Below are 22,634 nucleotides of genomic sequence, written 5' to 3'. Positions count from 1 at the left end.
CAAGAGGACAGCGCTGGAGTGAACACAGCTAAGCTCCGACTGTTCTTTATCCACTTTTAGACAATAGCCTCTCCAGGCTGGAAATAACCTTCTCTGCCAGGTGCACCTCTAATTCATCTCATGTCCACATGTAACTTATTACAGTACTCCACCCCCTCAGTGGTATGCATGCACACAAGTGAACAACCATTCACTGAATCCTCCGAACCCATGACTCAGTCTGCTTGACCCCTCATTCAGCGTTGTTCACTTCATCGCTTGACCACCCTTACGCCTCCACTCTGTTCACATAATCCTCCCATCGGCGTACCTGACCTCTCCTGCCAGTGCGTTTCAAAGTGGGTTGTACTCTGGGGGGTGCTACCCAGGGAAAGGATGGGGCGGGATTGCTAAGGGCCACGCCAAAACAATGGCAGCAAAGGGATGGCCAGGTGGGCATATCATGATGGTGGAATAGTGGAGGAATGACAGTGAAGAGAAGTGGTGATGATTACAGTGACGGTTGTTGCGATGAAGGTAGCAGCGATAGTAGTGATGATGATGATGACTGCGGCGATGATCATTTCAGTGGTAGAGTTGGTGAGAGGGAATGGACAATTTTTACATACCATTGTCACTTTTTGTACGACATGTATCTCAGAAAACATTAAGTAAATGCAGTATTGCTACTTAATATGAGTTAGCATCAGGATAACGCTACGGCACTAATTCAATGAAAGAGTATTCCACTTTTATGAAAGCGAAGCACAAGAGGATCAGATGTTTACCCCTTTTAAAGTGGTCACTGCGCTTGTGCCAACATCATTCCTGTGAAAATGAGCGTATGACAAACTTCTATTAAACTGTGCGAAAAAAAATAAAAAATAAAGAAGGAATAACAAGTTGAAGAATGTTAAACAGATTAACAACCCCCCGCTTCACAGCACATAATTAGGGGTGAAAAAAAACGTAACACCGCTGCCATTTTTAAAACATATACTAACTTTATCGTTGTTTCATCGCACCTCCGATTTGGGCAGTTGATTACGTACGTTGCAAAGAAAGTTCAACAGACACACGCACACACACACATATGGGCATCCCTCTACAGTTACAATCTAAACACTCACAAGGTCAGAAATGTCAGGCTCCGACACCAAGCACTCGAGTTCGCGGGGCTCGGCGAGCAGCAGCGTGGACTGGTGCTGCTGGGGCCCTTTCCTCTCGGTGCCCACGGCGGGGGTCGGCTGCCTGGCCCTCATCCTGCCACCGCCACCGCCGCCGCCGCCGCCGCCCGGGGCCGCCCCGTTGCTGTGCTGGCGACCCGCGCGCCCCTCGCTCGCGCCGGGCCACCCGAAAAACCTTCAACGCGCGCAGTGTGGAAAGAAACGGTGTGAGCCAACTCGGCAGAATCGCGAATTGACGGGTGAATGGCAAACAGTGCTTAGCGTTAAAATAATAAAATATCAATACATTACACATATGAAGCGTATTTATACGAGGAAGTCAAAGCGCCGTAAGTCAACAAAATAAATACGTGAATAAATGAATAAAATGTTGGACAAGGCGAGGATAATAACTGAGAAGTAGAGCTTAGCATATGACAAAAGCAAAATCCGTTGGGGCACTTTTGAAAATTAAGCAGTTCAGCTTCTCAAAGTAACGGTTGCTTAAATATTTCTTACGTTTAATAAGACACTTTTTAGGCGAAACTATGGAATGCGTATCCTCTACTGAATGGAGTGAGGATCCTATAGAAAAAAGAAAGTGTTCATGATGTCGGTGGACTAGGTCGTGGACAAGTCAGCTCATGGGTAACAGTAGCTGCCCTTGACAGTGATTCACAGGCAACGACGCAAGATGAGTCACGCCACTCTGCACTTTGCTTGTGCCGCAATACACACGCGCATTTTTTTTTTAATTCTGTTCATATCAATTGGTGTTCACGGTACGATGTGAGCACCCAGCCTCATTCACCTCCTCTCAATCACCAGCAAAGCAATTAAAGGGAAGCCCAGTCGTAGTTTGGGGTTTGTGTGTTTGTATTGTCATTGGTGTGATGCCACGCCAGCAATGGATTATTTTTGAAATAAAAATACATTTGCTTCATCGCCATTGCTGACCAGTTGGAAGGTGACGAGGTGAGGGACCTATCTGTGTGCATCCACTCACTATGATGCCTGGTCACGAGAAGAGCAATGACCTACATTGAACTCTCGATGTGCTGGGTGCATGAAACACAACGCATAAGGGTCCTGCAACTAATTGCCCCGTGGAGCTGAGCGATTGCATTTTCACTTGAAAGACATGAGCAGTGTGGCTTGCTTCATTTCGAATGCATTAGAGAACAACACCAGAATATGGTGGTGCCATCCACAGTCGTGAAACTGAAGCAATATTTTTTTGTCATCTAAATTATCTACATTACATTTTCATCTGAGTTTTTTTCTGTAAATACTTAAGGATCCATGGATAAAGGGAGAAATTGTGGATGCTTTGGACACCGTGCATAATAGATTGCACAGAGAAACGATTATGTTACTATGTTATTTTAAAAGTGCTATTGTATCCATCGTGATGTGAAGTTTTAGAAAATGTTACAGCAAAATGTAATGTGCTGTAAAATACAGGTTTCCCTCACTTCATGCAGATTCGATTAGTGCGATTTGGTACGTAAGCTGCTAATCTACTTCTACCCAAAATTTGCTATATGCAGTTTCAATCCACTCATATGCAGCTATGCGGTAAGACATTGGGCAACATTGTTGCGTGCACTGTATGCGCTACTCGGGGGGCAACTGTCTAGTGTGGTTTGGCTTTGTGTGCCCCTTTGATTTGGAACACATCTACCGCATAAAGCGAGGGAAACGTGTAATTTTCCCAGAGCATATAGCCAGACAATATTAAAAGTCTAGTCTAAAACCATTCAATTAAAGCTATTTACCCGACCATGTGAGAATTTTGTTTTTAAGGACAAATGTTACGTTGTAGATACAAATTATAATGTTTACTCTGTAGTAATGGGAAAATGTTCGTTTTTCAAGTTTTGGCTGTGACACCAGCTGCAAACAATTGTTTAATCTTGTAACTGATGCCAGATTATTTGTAAAGTGTACACTATATAAAAAAAGAACCCGCGGTTGTGATTTCACATAATTTCTGGACAGGTATAGTGAAGTGCCCACAAGACGTGAAGTAAACTGGCTTAGCAGCAATCACACTATCCACAAATCATCCAACCACCTATATCTGTGTGTGTGTGCATGTATTTGGTGCACAGGTGATGACCTGCGTCGGTATCCCAGAAGCAGGAAGAGGACACAGATGACGATGCAAGCCAGGCCAATGTGGATTCCGATGACGATGCCTGTGGTAGATGCCCCATCTTGCCACGTATCTCCCTCACAATCCGTGCCGGTTGGCTCCAACACTGGTTGAAGGAAAACAAAACATAACCCATAATGCAAAGCCCGCTTCTTGGCACCACCCATCCCAATTATACAATCATTCCTGGATCACTAAACCTCTACAAGACATATGGTCCTTTTAAATGTTGAATATAACTTATTACACCTGTGAAGTGCTGCCAGATATGTCAACGGGCAGATGCATGTCCAATTCTCAATGCCACTTCTCCCTGTGGTCATTACGAATCTGCCTGGGTGACTGACGTAGTTATGATTATGGACAGCTTGAAATTGACCATCACTCCTGGACTGATATCATCGTCAGCAGCCATTTATATCCTTTGCCTGATGAAGGCTTCCCCACGTTATCAACATCCTTTATGGCACTGTGACACCACAATCCATCTTACTGTTTTACGTGAGCTGATTTAATCATCACTCCATCTGTGCAATGGTCCTCCTCTCCAGTGAGTTCACCCTTTAGCTACCATTGTCACCAGTTTCTCGTGATGAGTCTTGTTCAAATCCACCAAACCCACTTTCCTTTGCAGTCAATTTGATGTCTTTTGATTTACATTTAATTCCTGATCCATGTGCTTCTCTTTCTGTCTCTTTAGTTTAATGCCAAGCATGCACCTGTCCATGCTTCTTTGCTCACTTTTAAGATTTTGTTTCATGTTTTTGTCAGTGTCCGTGTTTCTGATCCTGATGTCATCATCAATACACAAATGTAGAGGAGCCAGGCAAAACGTACAAGCATAATCATACAAGTAGAACGTTTGATCTTATATATGTTGAGACCATCGTTATTATTACAAACAATAACATTAACTCCTGGAAAGTACTGAAGATCTAAAAAAACAGTCTGCGAATTTGAACCCAAGATGCATATGATCAAAGCAAAAGTCACGTACAACAAGTTTGCTGCACAGAATAAAACATTCCCAGTGGATGGAATGCACTAGAAAACACAGCAGAATATTTAGAGCAATTGCAACTCATGAATGTGCATGAAAAATAAATGTTTCAATCAGTTCATATGACCTATTATGACACTTGGATCAAATATATGAACACTGATGAACGAAATGGAGTAGAACCTGGAAGGATATGCGAATACAAAATCATCATTCAAATACATTTAACAATCCGGCACTAATGAAAAACTAAAACAGCTTCTATAGCAATAGCAGATGAAAACAAGAAAAATAATTATTTATCAATTTTCATGTTCTGATGCTGCAACCAAGATTGTGGAATTGACACCAGAGCACATGAACATCGCAATAATACGGTTGTACTGACATACATATGAATTTGGATTACCCACGCTTCTGCAAAAAAACACATGCGATCAACCGCACATGCTTAGTATATAAGCTATTTGTGTTTTTGGAGCCAGTCGAATTTATTCTGATTAGAAGAAGCATTGACACGAGAATGATCGTTGGTGATTTACCTGCAGCCTGCGGGCTGTCTTTGAGTGACACGAGTCGGGCTGTGAAGTTTCCGTCTCCAAATTCGTTGAAGGCCAGCAGGCGAACCTCGTACGAAGCGTAGGACTCTGCAGGGCGAGCAAAGCAAACACTAAGACCCTTCATTCCACCTCGAATTAACGTACCGTATCGCTAACACTTGTTTTAATGCAATTTTAAGTACAGTGTATTAGCTTGGCTGACATTATTGGTAGTAAAAGCATGAACAAAAAATACATCATCACATGAGATTTCAAAGAAATTATTTTAAAAAGGTATATTTTTTCAGAGTTGCGGTCAAAAGCTCTTTACCTATTTTAATTCACTGTCAGCCATGCATATAATAAAGTAGTAAGCAATTGGAATGAGTCTAAAAGGATTCTGAATTGTGATTGTGAGGAATGACAGAGGAGGGCAATGAGTGCTCGAGTGTGGATGGTACAGGGGCATGAATATCAGCAATGAAATGCAATGCGCATGGCAGTACAAACAACGTTGGTGTAATCCGAAGCTTAAATCCTTCTGTTCAAAACTCGGCGAACCACTGCGTCCCACATTGTGCAAAGCACCACTGGTAACGTACCGAGGTGCGCGAGTTCGTAGCTGGTGACATTTGCCGGGAGCTCCAGGGGCCCTTGCAGGCGCGTCGAGTAGATCTTGCCGTGATAGAGCTTGAAGCCACGGATGCGGCCCAGCTTTACCGACGGCTCCCAACTCAGCTGCACGGCGGAGCTGTTGAGGATGCGCGTGAAAAGGGCCGGAACCGCAGGCACTGTGCGATGGCAGCGGGGGCGGGGGGGGGGGTCGAGCACAAGAGATGGAAGGCAGGTGAGAGGCACCAGCAGCCATGGCACCGCGGAATTTTAATATTACGGTCACTGCTATATCTCTCTCACAAGATGGACAATGCCATAAAAAGTGAACGTAAAATAAATATGGTAATAAAGCAACAGGAAAAATTAAAACTGTAAATTCTACGTAACCTACGTAAACCATGTTTCATGTCTCACTCTTTATGTTTAAAATATGTCGAGGCCATCATTATTACCACCACTACATTATTTAACACTGGATTCTGGACTGGAGCGCACGACCAATGTAAGGGAATCTTCGGAAACCAATGGCGCTTGACCACGTTGAGGGTAAAGCTTAGCAACATTACAATGGTTGACTCCGTTGCATAGTTGGCCATCAGCCGGGGATTACCTTCGCCGAGCGTTTCAGCGGTGACGTAGTCGGAGGGCTGGCTCGCTCCACCCGACGAGTAGGCCTTGACGTAGAAGGTGTAGTGGGTGGATGGCTCGAGCTCCAACACCGTGTGCTGTACGGTCGTCTGGCTCACTGCCTCCTGATACTCCTGATCCTCCGAGTCTGTGACAAGTCGAGAATTTTTTTTTACGTAGATTTGTGAGTAAAAGCAACAAATTGAAAGCCAAAGAAATCGTAAAAAAACGCTCATCTCATATCTAATGTACGTAAACATTTCGATTTAAAGCTTTCGTTACTGCAAGGATTCATCTTCTTTGGTTCTTTCGGTAAAGTCACGTAGAATGAGAATAAAATAATAAATTGATTCTACGTGACTTTACCGAAAGAACCAAAGAATACGTAAACATTTGTTTAAAAATATTTAACTGCAATTGAGTGTCTGATTACTCATCAAGAATTTAAAGTCAACATCAACGGAGCATGATTAATTTATCGTGTCACCGTGATAGCCTTTGATATAAGAATGGTGTGAATTGAATACCAAATGTACTGTACTTACTTAATTTCACAAAGTACAATGTATTAAACATTACTAAAATCAAGTATTGATCAATAATAGCAATTTAAAGGCTCATTGTAATTCCACTGCTGGATGAAGGGCTCCCCATGCCATGTCAAGCCATGGCAGGGGTTGCTTGACCATACTTCACTGCACTTGTCAGTTCAGATATCATTCACCACTCACATTATCTCTGGCCAGAAATCGAACTTAAATACTGGTTTCAGAGTGTACTATACCCACCACTTCGCTAATGTGAATTTCAATTAGGACCTTAAGGCGTATGAGCATGATGAAAAGTGCATATGCATGTAACATCACAGTTTTTTTTTCCGAAGCAAAATGTCATCTATGCATGTTGCTCCTTTTTAATAGGTGGATCTAGAACAAGTTCCAGCATCAACACCTGAAAAATGTTAAAGTAATGCCATGCCCAAATTGAGTAAGTAGAACTTCTCATATATGGGTTACATAATTTAGGTACGAGAGGAGTTTCTCTTGACTAGTGTAACATTATCTGTATGTGCCGTACACATCACATTCTGTCTGAACCCGCCTATGTCGCTAGCAATGATGTTGTCGCCAGCACATAGTGTTGTGATGCTCTCTCATTGCCCAGGTACGCAGTCTTGTTCAGATGTAAGATTATTTATTTCACACAATTGACCACCGAGAACAAACGCAAGGGAGATGAGTGATGAAAGGGGACCTAGCATGCCCAGGCCATGGGGGCCATAGACTTTTGTTAGCTGTGTTTAACGCGCCCGCTGCGCGTTAAGCAAGATTAAGAGTTCATGGCAAGCTGCGCCCCTCTGTGATGTCATGGAGCGGAACAACCACTTCTCCAACTCATCTATCTTGTTCGGGAAGGACAGGGCGAGCAAGCCGCAGTTTTATTTTATTTATATTTTATTTGGTTTTAACACGGGGATTGCTCTCTATTTATTGTCTACGGCCTTGGAAACTTCAACAAGAACCTATGCTTCCATATTGTACGCAATATTGTACACAATAGGGAGGGAAGATACGCTATAGACAGATCAATTGCAACTGTTTCCGCGGCCGTGATTGCATTTTCTTTTTTTGCTATCTGTCACCTGCGTTCTTATTCGCCACCCTTGGGAATCCTCGGCTAACGGAAATAACCTCATTTCCCAATTCCCATTTAAATAGATTATCTCTCCTTTGCAAAGAAGACCTGGGTGCATCTTGCTTTGTAAGGGTAGGATTATTTTTTCACAACAAAATAAAAAAAAAACACGTAACCAGCTCACGGGCCCTGTGAATATAATACTTTATTTACAACTGTAAGGTTGCATATTTCAATTTTGGCCTTGGGTCAACTTAGCATATCATCCTTTTTGGGTTCACTAAATGAGTAACATTCTGTGAAAAGTCAGCAGTTGTTATCAATAGGAAGACTGGTCTCTGCCATGAAAATGTGGAACTTCCACCACTGACCAGGGGTGGCTAATGCAGAGGATTACTGCCCATATCATGCTTGACCATCTTGGTGTTTTGACTTGGACAATGTTCAGGCCATGATATTGCACACAATGGCCTACTTCTGCTTACATAACAGGGTCTTTAATTATTACTTAACAGTGAACTTTGTAAATGGCCTGAAAAACATTGGTAACCTTCTACAAAAATTACCAAACAGCTTGGGCAATTAAACTTTCGACTGTGCATAGTGGCACTGTAATACATAAAGGCCAAACTAAAGTTTAATCACTCTGACTTTGCAGTGATTTGCTCTAAAACTTGCAGCTCGTAAGTGAAAAAAATGAAATACTAACTGGGTCGAGGATATGCTATGCACACAGTGTTCACATCATTTCGGGAGGACCAGCTTCTCTTTATCGAGGGACATTCATCCTACAATTCCACATTGGCCAGATACGTTTTATATGAAAAGCTTCAAACCGCCAATATCGCAGAGCCCGGCGGAATCCACCGCAAGCGGGCAAGGGGACGTGGGCACCGTCGTTGACGCACCCTGAGCTCGGCGGATGTGCAGCACGTAGCCGATGACGCCGTGGGGGTTTTGCAGGGGCTCACGCCAGGCCAGCTCCACCGCGGTGGCGGAGGTGGCGCGCACGCGCAGGTCCCACGGCGGGCCGGGCAGCCCGTCGGAGCCCAGCACGGCAAGGCGCGCGCTGGCCTGCGTGTAGCCGGCGCTGTTCTCGGCCGTGCACTGGTAGATGCCCTCGTCCTCGCTGCACACGCGCTGGATCGTGAGGGTGCTGCGAAGCCACGGCAGGAATTTAACGGTGTAAAAAAAAAAAACAAAGCCACATTTCACGAGCGGGGTTTTTTTTTTTATAATTGCACCGGCGTAACCATTTAGCCGCATTGTGGTGCACACGTAGCAGATTGTTAATGGCCACGGTTTAAAAAAATAATGTTCATGTATTTATGCCATATGTCAGTGAACAATTGTGCAATTTATTAAAATTACAATAAACGTAGTTAATCCAGTTACTTATTCGGAATTAACAATCTGCTGTCATTCGTATTGCACGGCATTGACCAGTTCATAAAACAGAATTCAAAGTGTAAACAATTATTACTGCGATTTGAAAAAAAAAATATTTATGCTGTGGGAGATCGACCACATTACTAGACCTCAGCACATGCAGCTGGGGACTTGTGGCGTTAAGAAAAATACTGCACATTAACCTCTGTCAGAAATGTTCCCTTCAAAGGAAGAAACTGATCACACTCTCTCCAATGAGACAATGATAATTGTACCATTTCACATGCTTCTTGCACAACAATTCGTGAACAATCTACGGCGCATTTTTTACGTTTGAATACGACGCAACCGTGCTATCTCACAATGGTGAGTTCATGCCAATTGCTTTCTCAGCAAGCTAAAGGCAGGGCTAAGCCAGGCACTGTGACCTTTTGTCCGTTTTGCACGATGTAGCTCTCAAAGCATCATCTATCATCGGCCCCTCGCTCACGGCCCCTTCAAGCTCTCATCAGTCTTTAGGCACCATAATTACAGCAGGGTGTGAGGCTGCCCCAAATACCCAATCCATTCTGCTAATGAAATCTCTTTGGGGAAAGGAAAGCCTTCTTTAGCCATACTGATTATTATCGAACAAATCTTTCATAAAAGTTGCACAATTGCGTGAATCTGAAAATAAGCAAAGAACTGCGAAGGGATCAAGTAAAATCACGTGTGTTTAGGGTGATACTCTTTTATGAATATTTCAAAAGCTCTAGATATATTCTAGCAGAGATGAGTGAATCCTTTTCTAAAATTGCAGAGGCAGGAAATCACACGTTACCCACTGAAATTCAATGTGATACATGTAATGCAAGCAACGTGTTAATTATTAGTCGGCTATGGAAACACTTGGTATTTAATAACATGTTCAGAAAAAAACACACCTCTGACTGTTTTACATTAATGAAAAATATCGTACTACAAAACACACCACACACCCTTTTCTTCTATGGAAATATAGTGATACGTGTTTGTATGCTGATGTCATTATCCTAAAAATCATAGCTGCTTCATGGTGCACTAGATAACTTTAATATAAATACGTTGCCTTTACAATGTTCATAAGCACATTAATGGGCAACTGGTTGTCTCATCCAGATCAATGGATAATCCAAGTAATTTCCATTAATTCTACATACATATATATTGGAACCTTTATAATTATTATTTTGGAAAAGCTATGGGCCAGATTCACGTTTTGACAAAATGGCTGAAAAGCATTGCAAAAAATATGATGAAAATGAACATTTGCCAAGATGGAAAATCTGGCCATATAATTATTGTATCGCCAGGCACTATAGTATTGTTTCCACAACCAGCTTGAAGTGAGTTGGACCTTTCTGGTTGGTGCAATCCCCAGGGGATTTGTGTTTCCATGATTTTAAAGCAGGCCTGGGTCACCCACATGTAAGCATGCCAGGCCAAGATCAGGTCAGCACTCATTGCCAAGGATGCTCAGACTCTGGGCACCTGGGCTCATCCAAAAAACAGTTGTGAAGTCATAGGGGTCACTGGGGTACGCAGCCTGTGGGCTGGGATGTCAATCGCTGCACTCAATTACTCCAGTGTCACAAAGTGTTTCCACGCTCATCCACTGCTGACCTCTTACAAAGTGATACTTACTGAATTGAGCCCCAGCGGATCGAGAGGCTGATGTGACACCAAGATTTGAACTCACATCGTTCCAAGTTTGAGCTGAGCACCCGAACTGACAGCGCCGCTCAACCAGAAATCTGAGTTCATATAACCGAAACCAATTGTGGAACTCTTCCAATCTGGAATGAAGTGGGGGTGCCCCATTGCAAATCAGGAAAATCACTGATTTTCAACCTGTGACAAAATCCCTTTTATATGTATATGACCTCCTGTCTGTTATATTGTGGGTGAAACGGTGAATTCACTGGCTCGACTACTCTTACAATTAACAGAGCAGATAACAGGAAGCCCTTGCTTCCTGAGTGTTGTCTGTGGTCGGCTACAACACACATGATGTACACGTGCTTCACTGGCATTTCTGGTAAATTGCTAAAATGCGGATGTTTAAAATATATTTCAGGTAACTTAACATTGGGTTGGCCTTAACACTAACCTAATGCCAAGGTTTGTGAAAAGCACAGTATGTGCAAATCGGAACATTTCCTGAATCCACAACTGGAATCAAAGTTAAGAGGGTTGCGTAGAAGACAGGCAAAGATTAACCACAGCAGGTTTCTTAAGAAGCACCTAAATCCCTAAGCTCTCTCAAATAAATGTTAATTGTTATTTGCCTCAGAGAAGCAAAGGACACACATCCAATCATCTTGCAGTACGGAACACATACATTGTATATGCCTGGTAGTTATTGTACTTAGCTGTTTATTCATTACCAGCATCTACGCATTTGCTGTGTAGGGGTACTTACCATTGCATACATTCATTAGTAAGGTCCTCAATTAAATGTTTTAACTATGGAAATAAATGAGATTCCTCTTATAACATATTGCAGTGATGTCAGCAAGTTCTGCTTGCACAGCTTACTCCTTATGAAGCATTGGCCAATCCACTTAACCCTTGCACTGACACACACTGTGGACACTTGAAACAATCAGTGAAAAATGTCATGAATTAACGTGGACTGAAACAAAAGGTTGTGGATCGTGTTCACTGGCTGCATAATGTACATGTAGCGTTTGATGGATTAGTTTAAGACTTTGGAAAAGGAGTGGCAAATGGCTTTTAGATCAATGAGGCTGTATAAATGTGAAGGTAATAAACAGATGGTCATGGATGCCTACTTCAGGGAGGCATAAATATTTTAGGTTTTTGGTCACTTTATGGATTACAGAGCAGAGCTGAACAAAATGAGGAATATTCACCTCTTGTCCAGGATTATATATTTTGGCGAAGCAGTTTAACACGGTTAATATATAGTTGCGCTGTCAGCCAAACTCTAAACATATTCTGCAGCAGTCAAGAGGAAATCAAATGTTTATATTTTTACTGGAAGATTTTTACTCTGGTCATATGAAACCTAAAATGGTATATCTGATAGCTAAAAATGGAATAGGTATATCTATGCATATACACAGTATATCATTATTTAACAGGATAATGGTTTTATTATTTCAAAATTATGTTGTAACATTACTCACATTTATTTATCTCAACTATATCAGTAATTAAAGCAAAAATAGATATACATCAACGTGTGTAAGCACAGCAATGTATTTATTACGAGATATTCGAGGAATAATGGGATTTTAGAGGAGTGATGTACTTTTATAATGCTATATATATAACAGTGATATTTAAAGTGTCTGATTTTATAAACGTTTTCATGGTAGAATATTTAATAATTGGCTACCAAATACAAATTTCTGATAGTTAATTTGTTGAAGAAAAAAATGAACTATGAGCTATGAATGTGGGATAATTAGCTCAAATTTGATTTACAAAACAACCGATTAAAATATATGCGAAGTTTAAATACAAAATACTGTTTTCATTTAAATAGAATTTACTTAACTTTTTCAAATTAATTATTTTTTGTGCCTGTAGTAGTTTCACACGTTGACTTTTGCGACCAATATCATCCATAATACAGGTTTTTTTTGGGTTAGATCGCGTAAATATATAAATGTGTCATTAAACCCGCCGACAAATCTGGCTGTTACCTGATGAAGCCAGTTGTAATTATTGGTGAAGCGTCGTACTCAGATTGTAAATGTTGTGGCCTGGCTCTCCAACACACTGGTGTGCTGTACTCGTGACGAATTGGCACGTTATGTTTACGTGACAACCCTTACTAGTTGGCTGTGTCGGGTATAGCGGGTTTAACGACACATTTATACATTTACACGATCTAACCCAAAAATTAATGCATTATGGATGCCTCCAGAAGTATACGTTTTTGTTTCAAAACCAAACACGATACAATTTGGATTAACAAAAGCATATTAATGCATCTGCATCTCAAAAAAATATAATAAAACAAATCCAATTAATTGCTTTACCATTTCATGGGACCTCCTTTGCCAGTACCATGTAATAGTGCCAACAATAAAATACATTTATATTTTTGTCATTCAATTTGGCTTGAATGAAACACAAAATTTAATTAGAAAACAATAAATGGCTAATCCTGCCCCTCATCTAGTGCTGATTCCATTCCTGCTGCACTGCTCCGCTGCTGCCCAGCCAAGGTGCAACAATTAAGCCCTTCAAATTCCGATGACATACGTGAACATCATAAGTTTTTCTTCCGAAAGTCAAGAAGAAAACGTAAAATAAAATAACTGTATCGTCTTCAGGCTTTCCCAAGGCCATGGGGGAGGACGTGTGGAACAGTTTGGCACCAGCTATCATAGAGTGCAGTCAGAGTGCGGTCATGTCGCTACAGTTCTCTGCGGTGAGTACAATTTATTTAAAAATAACGGCGCTATGCCTCTCTAAATAAAATTAATGCTAACCGCTTACGCGTTCCGAGATTCAGTGGTGAACGGCACCCACCTTCATAACGGGAAAGGGCTTAAGAGTCAAAATGCAGTGAAATCAATGTGACAATAATCATTTATGTTTGCTGCACAGATAAGTGGCCACCACTTGAAATCAATAATAATGCGACGTAATTCGCTTTAATACTTATAATCTAGAACCTGTTCAATGCATCTATATATTTTCATCACGTATCCAGATCACAGAGTAATAACCCCTAACTTTGCTCACATAGTATATACGTATGTACTCTTTGCATATCCAATAATTATATATAAATATGACTGTGGTAAAAAAAAATACTGAAATACATTTTTTTAACATGAAATCCCAATTCACGTGCTAGCAAAAAACATATTTCGACTGACTTTCAAAATAAAAATGGCTGAATCAGAAGAAAATTGTGGTTATTTGGCCATATTGTGGGAAATATTGACAAAACTGTCATTCTACTAGCACATAAATTAAATCCCCAAGACATTTTTTTTATTCCCAGCACCATTCACCTGCCAACAATGTTCCCAACATCTCAACATTCACTCGGCATGTGTAAGGCTGATCCAAAGTGGAGAGATGCAAAGGATAGAACAAGCAAAACAAATCTCACAATTGCTACATTTTCTAACAGGATACATTTTACACTCAAATAAAATCCAATAAAATTACAGCCATTTATAAATCCACTGCTGGATGAAGGCCTTCCCACAGTTTGTTGATCATGGAGGTTATTTGACCATTCTTCAGCATGCTGGTTAGTGCGGGTTTGTGAAGGGGGCAATCGCGTGGTTTTAAAACCACCGTGCCACTGCTACCTGATTTACAAGTTACTAAAATACAGTGAAATGTTTTAGCCAGAAGATTTTCAACTAGACCAAAAATAAAGCAATACATATATAAAAGAGGAAATATAAACATTGCAGTGAATCATATTCATAGAGACTCATATGGTGTCAGCAAATCATTGCAGTGGATACATTGGCAGAAGTTTATAAATAAGGAATAAAATATAATAAAGTAAAAGTGGAGTGATACTCATCTCTACCAGCAGCGCTAAGCCAGTGATGGACATTCCACACTATCATGACAGAATCCACTCTCTGCAAAGAATGACCACTGTTGACTTTTTACCAAGTGGTAAATATTTTATCGATCTCAGAAGGATGATAGGCTGACTTGACCCCGACAAGGATTTTAAATTGAATTACTCAAACCAAAGTACTGTCTGGTTGGATACATGATATAAACAGACAACACTCACACAAATATACACGTAGATGTAGATAAGACACCAACAATTGCTGACGTTCAAGGATGGAAAAACACTGAATACCTGTAACACACTATGCCAATATCCCCGCAATCCTAATAGCATCAATTGAGCTATTCACTCCAATAGACCATTGATTGTTACTTTGCTTTACTGCCTCATAAACAACCCCTTGGTAAGCAAACGTTTGTATCTGCTATGCTTCAGACTATATAATTAAATTCGAATTATGCATATCACAAGTAAATTCACAGCCTTATCTTTAATTGCTTTACGGCACAAATATAGGCTACCACAGCTGGCAGTAAACAATGAAAGGATTGTGGGAAGAGTGGAGGCTGTCAACCTGCTATTGTTGCACGTCTATTGTGGAACAACCAACCCGCGCAGTAAACACAGAGACCCCTTTTTATATCACTGGAGGTTGTTGGCTATGAAAATCTACGTGCCATTGTTTGGATTACTACGGAGCAATGTGTTGACGCTTAAGAGTGTTTAAAACAAACATCGATTTGCTTGAAGCTTTATTCAAATCACAAAAAAAAGCTTGACCAAAAACAATAAAGTCCGCTGGCTTTTAGTCAATCCCAATGTGTACCATCACTCGACCACAGCATAAAACTAGGTCTACGTTCTCCGCTTTTCGTCTCTCGCTCCTTCTTTTCCATTTAGACTTTTCCCGCAATGTAACGCTTGCCCGCTACATTCAGCCACAATGCATTAGATTGAAATCGTGTCATTGTTATGCTAATGCGGCCACTGTGTATATGCGCCTGTGCTTTGTGTGCCTATGGTGATATATGTGCGCACATGCTGTGCGCGCGCGCGCGGACTGCTCGTGTGTGAGTCACCTCGCGTGATGGGTGGGAGCAAGCTGGTTTTGAGCTTAGGGTTTTAAGTTTCGTGTCACATGGCTTAAAAATGCATTGTGTGTTGAGATGAGAGACGAGAAAAAAAAACGTCAGGCCAAGTACTGTACACGACAGCACTGATTACACCGTGTAACAAAAACATAGTTTTCTTCCTGGGTAGTAAGTGGTCTTTCCTCGTTGCTTATGCCTCAACAGTACAGAAAATTTCCCACACAAACTTTGCTTTTGTGACCGGGACGGTGATATTTAGAAATGTACCTATTTTCAATGCGAAAACGTGGTGTGCATTTGTGTCTTTCGTTCACATAAAGTCCTGGTCACAAAAGCAAAGTTTGTGGGGAATAATAGCCATTTTCTGTACTTTTTAGGTATAAGCAATTCCAAAATAACACCGAGTACCCAGGAACAAGAATTGTGGCACAGAGTGTGATTATGCAGCCAGCACTACCCCAGTGAAGTGCAATGGGGCTGAATGGATCACGCTGCATAATGGTGATGTTCCTTTTAGTTGTCCAATAGTCTTTGGTCAAATTACTCTCAAACGTACCTAATAGTGTGAGATTTCTTTAATGAAACAGGAATCAGCCTGGTGAGTAGTTGAATGGAGGACTGCCTGGGGATACTGGATATTGTAAGCATGGCCTGTGAGGTGACTAGGAGATGGTAGTACAGCAAATAGATTCATAAATATAACTGTGCAGAGCTTTGTGCGTTACCCCTTCGTACATGTGAGTTGTCTCTGGGTACTCCGTTGTCCTCCTATACACCAGTTATACATGTTCCAATGCAGGACAATCCTCTAATGAAAGAGTCTTGGAGCCCAGTGAGGCCTTTACAATTAAGTATGGGGCATGATTATGTATTATTCGCATTCGTACATAAAAAAGGTAAACGATACAATTGTTAATTATTATGATGTAATACTTAATAATCCATATGGTGACGTAGCCAACATACCATTCCAAAGACAACATCGATCTCACTTGGTTCTAACCAGCTCAAGTGGACCACTATAAAATAAATGAAAACTGGCACACGTAAAGCACGATCGTTTGTCTCTAATGAGGTATGTTTAAATTTAATGCATAAGACTTTTCGTTTCGTCGATTATTAAATGGTTATATTACACTTAAAATGCTTTAACAAAAGTAATAGCCTTTGGGTCAGCATGCCGGATGACAAAGGTGCTTATCCCGAAACGATTATCAGATATCTTCCTCTCATTACAAGAGAAATGAAAGTACATTAATTATCTAGCAACAGTTGCTAGGTTACATGCTCATTTCAAGTGTTGCTTGGGTTTCCTAATGAAAACAAAAATATCTCTGTTGGAATTCAAGAGGCAGGAAGAGGGGGGGGAAAGGAGAGTTTTGCCTCTAACCCTTCCTCCCACCCACGGCTATGACACTGCACTGTTCCAAACCCTCCAGACCTTTTCATGCCCACTCGAGCGATTCTCAACACGTTAGGTCACGGGCAAGCCCCTCAGTGACCCGCAAAAAACTCGGCATAAGCACAACCGTAACAGTGAAGGGAAAATGCAAACGGTGAAAAATAGCGTTTGATTACTATGATTTTTTTTTGGTCATACGCAGCTACTAAAGCTGTTTAAAGAACACCTTTTGGATGCGTTTTGAGTTCGTTTTTCGATGTGACATTAAAATGAAACCGAGCAGTACCTCTCAAGAAATGTTTGCTAAATGAACAGAACTTAACTTGGAATAAAACAATGAAAAAAGTGGACTGTCCTAAAATCAAGGTTCGGCTATTTATACTAATGATCGTTCATGATCAGCCATCATCGATCTACTGCTGGGTGAACATATTCCGAAACCATTGCCATCCCTCACGATCCTGTCATATGTTTTTTTTTTATCAACGTGTTATTTTTTCCTGTCTGTCGGTGAAATTCCAGGCATGCACCTCTCTGGATTTCTTTTCACACTTTTTTTTTACTTTTGTTCCCTTTTTCTTCGCCTTAATTTTGGCTGACTGAATTCATTAACATTGATTATGTTATTCACACAAGCTTTGCCCAATATGGGGATATATCACAAGACCACGTGGGTTGTGACTTAATATATAAACCGTGGTGACATGCGGATTTGTAGCAGCCAATGTGTTTCCATCCATTTAATTAGGGCTTGCGCATCCAGTGCTCATTCATCTTGAACTACCTCTTCAAAATAATCAGATTAAGTTCTTGATGAGCATTGCAAAGGCAGATCAAGCTGTTTCTAGTATAAACACGATCCGAAAAAAAATCCATCGTGAACACGTTTTAACTAAATTCAATAGCTGGATAAAAAACATGGGTCAATAGTAACACAACGGAATCCATTCTCTGTAGTAATACAAACACCAGATGAAACAAATAATCATTGCAAAGCCTAAGGGAACCATTAACACGACCAAGAACGATGTATATCTGAAGCATAATTCACCGAAAAATACCTCTTATGGAACACGTTACTCCATAAAAAAGAGTGCAGATAGATGGCTGGACAGGTTAGTTTGAGCTCTAACATCAAACCTCATTTTATTGACAGAAAGAGATATGTTTTTGTAGTAAAATACTGATAAGAATTACTTTCTCAGATGATGTAATCACCACATTATATTTTGACCTTTCAACAAATATGTAGGAAAATGTTCAGGACGATTCTGGAGTAAAATACATTTTATTCTTCCACTTCATGGATCTGTCATAATGTATTTACACAACCAATAAAACATAATTTTTTTAACTCTAAACATTTAAATAGAATAATATGAATGCAATTACATTAACAATGTAAATGTATTGTTCTTTTCACGCACTGGAACTTTTTATTTCTTTGTTATAACTCAAGTGAAACTCTTCTCACCTATACCTGTTATCACATACTCTGATTATCCGTGCCCACAAATTAATCCATACAAAATCCTATTGTGAGCTTCTCCACAGATAAGAGGATGCACTCAGAAGTGGCAGCAGATTAATTATATTATCTGATTCTGCGTTGATGTCATACCGTGGGAGTGATCATCCTTTTTGGAAACCTTTGTGCAGATAAACAGGAGTGACTTTGAACCAGTGGAACATTCGTCCTATTATCCATGTCCTACCACGTGAATTAAAAGGAATCATTTTCATTGATAAACACGGATAATGGGATCCACTTGTAGAAGGGCACCACGGTGGCAAGATGTTAACTACCTCGCCTGGTTGTGGGTTCGATCCCGACCCTGACGCCTGTATATTTGGAGTTTGCATGATCTCCCCGTGGTCACGTGGATGTTTCTCCAGGTCGTCCGGTTTTTTCCTCCACATTTAGAATCGGCATGCATTTAGAGCATTTGGCTGCCATACATTTCCAAGTGATAAGCCACTTGGTTGAGCGATCATCTGCGGCGAGGTCGCTTTTGAGCAATAGTTCTATTGCTCAGTGGGCCTTACTTGGTACAAAAAATACATACATAGTTTCGTCCAGTAGCACTCCCCACATCAAATTGGATAAGTGGAGGTTCGCCGTCTGCACGCTTGGCACGGCTCAGCGCTGAGAGTGCTCGACGAACGCTTGCATTACCTGTTGCCGTTCTGCAACCTGACGCGCTCGCTCTGGTGAAGGGGCAGCCCGTTGTGCAGCCAGATGATGCGCGGACTCGGGGTGCCTTGCGCGGAGCAAGTGAGCACAGCCGACGCGCCCAGAGATCGCGTCACCGACTGGGGCGGCTGCATGAACTCCGGTGGCGCTGTGGGTTGCCGAGGCGGAACAAGGACGTGAACCGTTAAAAAGCGACCCGTTTGGTTAGTGCTCCAAAGAGATGTTAACAGTCATCAGGAACCATTGGAACCTCCTTTGCCAGTAGCAAAATATGATTAGTTTTTTTTACCCTTTTATCTGGCAACAAAACTGACACCTTTTGGCGTCATCTGGTCCAATACCCATGTGAGACTAGGCTCTAAGGAAAGCTGTCTCGGGTGTGGACCAATCAATTTCAAGGACAGTGCATACATTATCAGAGTTATGTTTTTTGTTTGCATTCCGACCGCAGGTATTGTGGTCAATGCAACCATGACTACTTGTAAAAAAGGTGTCAGTTTTGTTGCCAGATAAAAGGGTAAAAAACTAATTATCATAGTCATCAGGAAACTAAGGTGAGGTTAGAATGAGTGTGCTTTCAAGGGGGATTTGATGGAACAACATTCAAGGGGCGTGAACACTTACTCATGCCAAACACTCAAGTTTGCCAAACGAAAGACTCAAACAATTCTTGGAAGTTTCTGTTTGTTACTCTTATACAAACACCACTGGTAAAGGGTTGGACGTTTGTGATGATTAATGTGCATTACACCAGGATGTGTATCTGAGTTATAGCTTTAGAATCGTAAATCAGGGCTTGTGGCAAATACGCTTTCACTGCTACATTAACCACCCCAGTTCACACTAAGCAAGCAATAACACACAAAGCATAACAGATATGGCCTGTTACCATCCTGATTTCAACATTAAAATGTATGTTCATGACTACAAATTTATGAACGTGGTAAAGTGTTCTCAGAAAGGGATCAACTTAAACCCAGGTAGCATTCATCACGATTTTAGTAGCCTCACAGAAATGGAGTGATTGTACGAGCCAGTGTTTATCAATCATTTATAAACGCACAATATCACGGTGTTGAAAAATGTAAGGATTCTGTAAAAAAAATGCAATTGCTTTATTTCAGTGCAGCACACTGCAATTATTTTAACCTGACCCTTTCACAAACACAACGAATGATGCATTAAACCCATCCATTGCCATCAAGTCACTTTAACTTAAGGAGCACGTCTTCCCATGTGCACACTACAGCTGTGCCATTGGCAGGGTGGAGTGGGAGATAAAAGTCAGTTTCCTTTAATAGTGAGACTGGTGATTAATGTTCACATGTGGTTTAGAGTAGACACCCTGGCGTTACTTTGCAGTTTCTTTGAATAGTCCCATCCCTTCATGTGACAGGACGCAAGTGAACACACACACACAGTATTTATCCAATGCAGGTGCATTACAAGGTTTTGTGGGCCTTGGTGCAATTGTAAAACAAAAATCCTTCAAGCTTGTACGGCAAAAACAAATGTTTTCAATGGAAACCTTATATTTCAATAGTGGTGTGTAGAGATAGGAAGCAGGAGGCATAATGTGTCTGTGGCCAGAGTACTGGGCTGACACTACTGACGACCCCGCTTCTAATCTACGCAGCCACCAACGATTAAATCAAGTGTAGCAGCAACTCCGTGGTCTCAGGCTGGTCATCTTGAGACATGACACACTGGGAGCATAATTGGAATGTGTGTTATTAATTTACAAAAATGCGAGCGTTACGTTTTGACAGCAGTAAAATGTGATGTGTAGAGACAATCATGACCGACTAAGTGATGTGAATTAGGCCTCCCAAACCATAAGGCCTGGAGGTTTCATCTTCTTGGTTCTTTCAGGTAAAGTCACGTAGAATGGAAATAAAATAATAAAAATAAAATAATAAAATTCTCACTCCCGGAGTTTGTTGAAGGAGCTTAAGGTTGTGTGGAATCCCTCCCCGTAGAGGTGGTTAAATTTCGATTTAAAGCTTTCGTGATTGCAGGGATTCATATTCTTGGTTCTTTCGGTAAAGTCTATGTGACTTTACCGAAAGATGAATCCCTGCAGCCTGGAGGTTTATTGGTTTTACTCAAAGCGCAGGGTCAGTGTCCAGTTCTAAAGTGCTTCAAGTCTCCAGATAAACACTTAAAAAGATGTGACCCTCATCATGAGTGAACCAAGTATTTGCCTTTTGTGAAATGCGATGCTAAAGCCAAAGAAAAGTGGTAAAAAGCTTTCACCAGCTCCAAGTACTACAATGATAATAATGACACAATAACAATCTTGATTTGAAGCTTTCGTGACTGCAGGCATCCATACTCTTTGGTTCTTTCGGTAAAGGCACGTAGTTAGAAATAAATTAAAATACAATTTAATTAAAATACAATTTAATTAAAATACAATTTAATTTATTTCTAACTACGTGACTTTACCGAAAGAACCAAAGAAATAAATTAAATTGTATTTTAATTAATTTCTAACTACGTGACTTTACCGAAAGAACCAAAGAGTATGGACACAATAACACAATGCCCTTTATTATTAACAACAATGACTTGTTAATAACAAAAAAATCGTAAAATATATATTTTTTTATATATATAGTTTTAGTTTCTTAAGTATAAACGACAAGTCGGACAGACGGCCACGTGCGCACTTATTTATATTGTTTTAATGAATCTTTCACGTGCAATTGCGTGTGGAGAAAAACAAGACGCGCTGCAGGGAGCCGCTGCCATTAGCGTCATGTCACCACGAAGAGGCATGGGCACATCACGTGATGCGCGGAGGCGCGTAAAACAGCGTGAGCCTTCCTTCCATCTCCCTGCATTAGTGGGTGCATCTCTGTTTACTCTTTGGGTTGTCTCCTGTTAATGTGGCCTCTTCCTGCGTATTGTTTTCGTTGCCTCTTTCTGCCCCGCCTGTTCTCTCTTTCCCTCTGTTACGCTGCCCTTTTCCTCACCCTTATTTTGCTGCAATCTCTCCATTTTTTTTGTGGTCTAGCTCCCTCGTCTTATTATATTTCGATGAAAAAGCCGTTTGGCAACACGCTAAATTGGTAAGCGCGCATGCTAACAGAATTGGGATTACTGAATGCATTCATGAAAATTAGAAGAAAAAAATTATCGTCTTTATTTCTCCGAGTGATGAAAATCAAGGAATCACGGTAACTAAACTGACGGTCGGGTTGGACTGCGTTCGATGCCACCATTACCAAGGAGATATAAACATTGAGAACTCTTAATATCCATCGCATTTCATTTCCTGCACAA

At 41.0% G+C, this 22,634-nt stretch overlaps 1 protein-coding gene across 1 annotated transcript in view; it reads right to left on the bottom strand.

The window, feature by feature from the left end:
• Positions 1-22,634, bottom strand: part of IGDCC3 (immunoglobulin superfamily DCC subclass member 3) — a 68,246-nt gene that overhangs the window by 4,752 nt on the left and 40,860 nt on the right. The window contains exons 7-13 of the mRNA XM_032970158.2: positions 19,329-19,494; positions 8,628-8,875; positions 6,068-6,232; positions 5,445-5,633; positions 4,846-4,950; positions 3,268-3,409; positions 1,110-1,341 (exon numbers count right to left, since the gene is read on the bottom strand). Coding sequence (XP_032826049.1) covers positions 1,110-1,341; positions 3,268-3,409; positions 4,846-4,950; positions 5,445-5,633; positions 6,068-6,232; positions 8,628-8,875; positions 19,329-19,494 — 1,247 coding nt within the window. The remainder of the gene's footprint in view (positions 1-1,109; positions 1,342-3,267; positions 3,410-4,845; positions 4,951-5,444; positions 5,634-6,067; positions 6,233-8,627; positions 8,876-19,328; positions 19,495-22,634) is intronic.

This window comes from Petromyzon marinus, chromosome 1 (assembly GCF_048934315.1).
Source record: "Petromyzon marinus isolate PM22_M1 ecotype Great Lakes invasive population chromosome 1, UKy_Petmar_22M1.pri1.0, whole genome shotgun sequence".
Taxonomy (NCBI): domain Eukaryota; kingdom Metazoa; phylum Chordata; class Hyperoartia; order Petromyzontiformes; family Petromyzontidae; genus Petromyzon; species Petromyzon marinus.
This window is presented reverse-complemented; position numbering and strand designations above follow the sequence as displayed.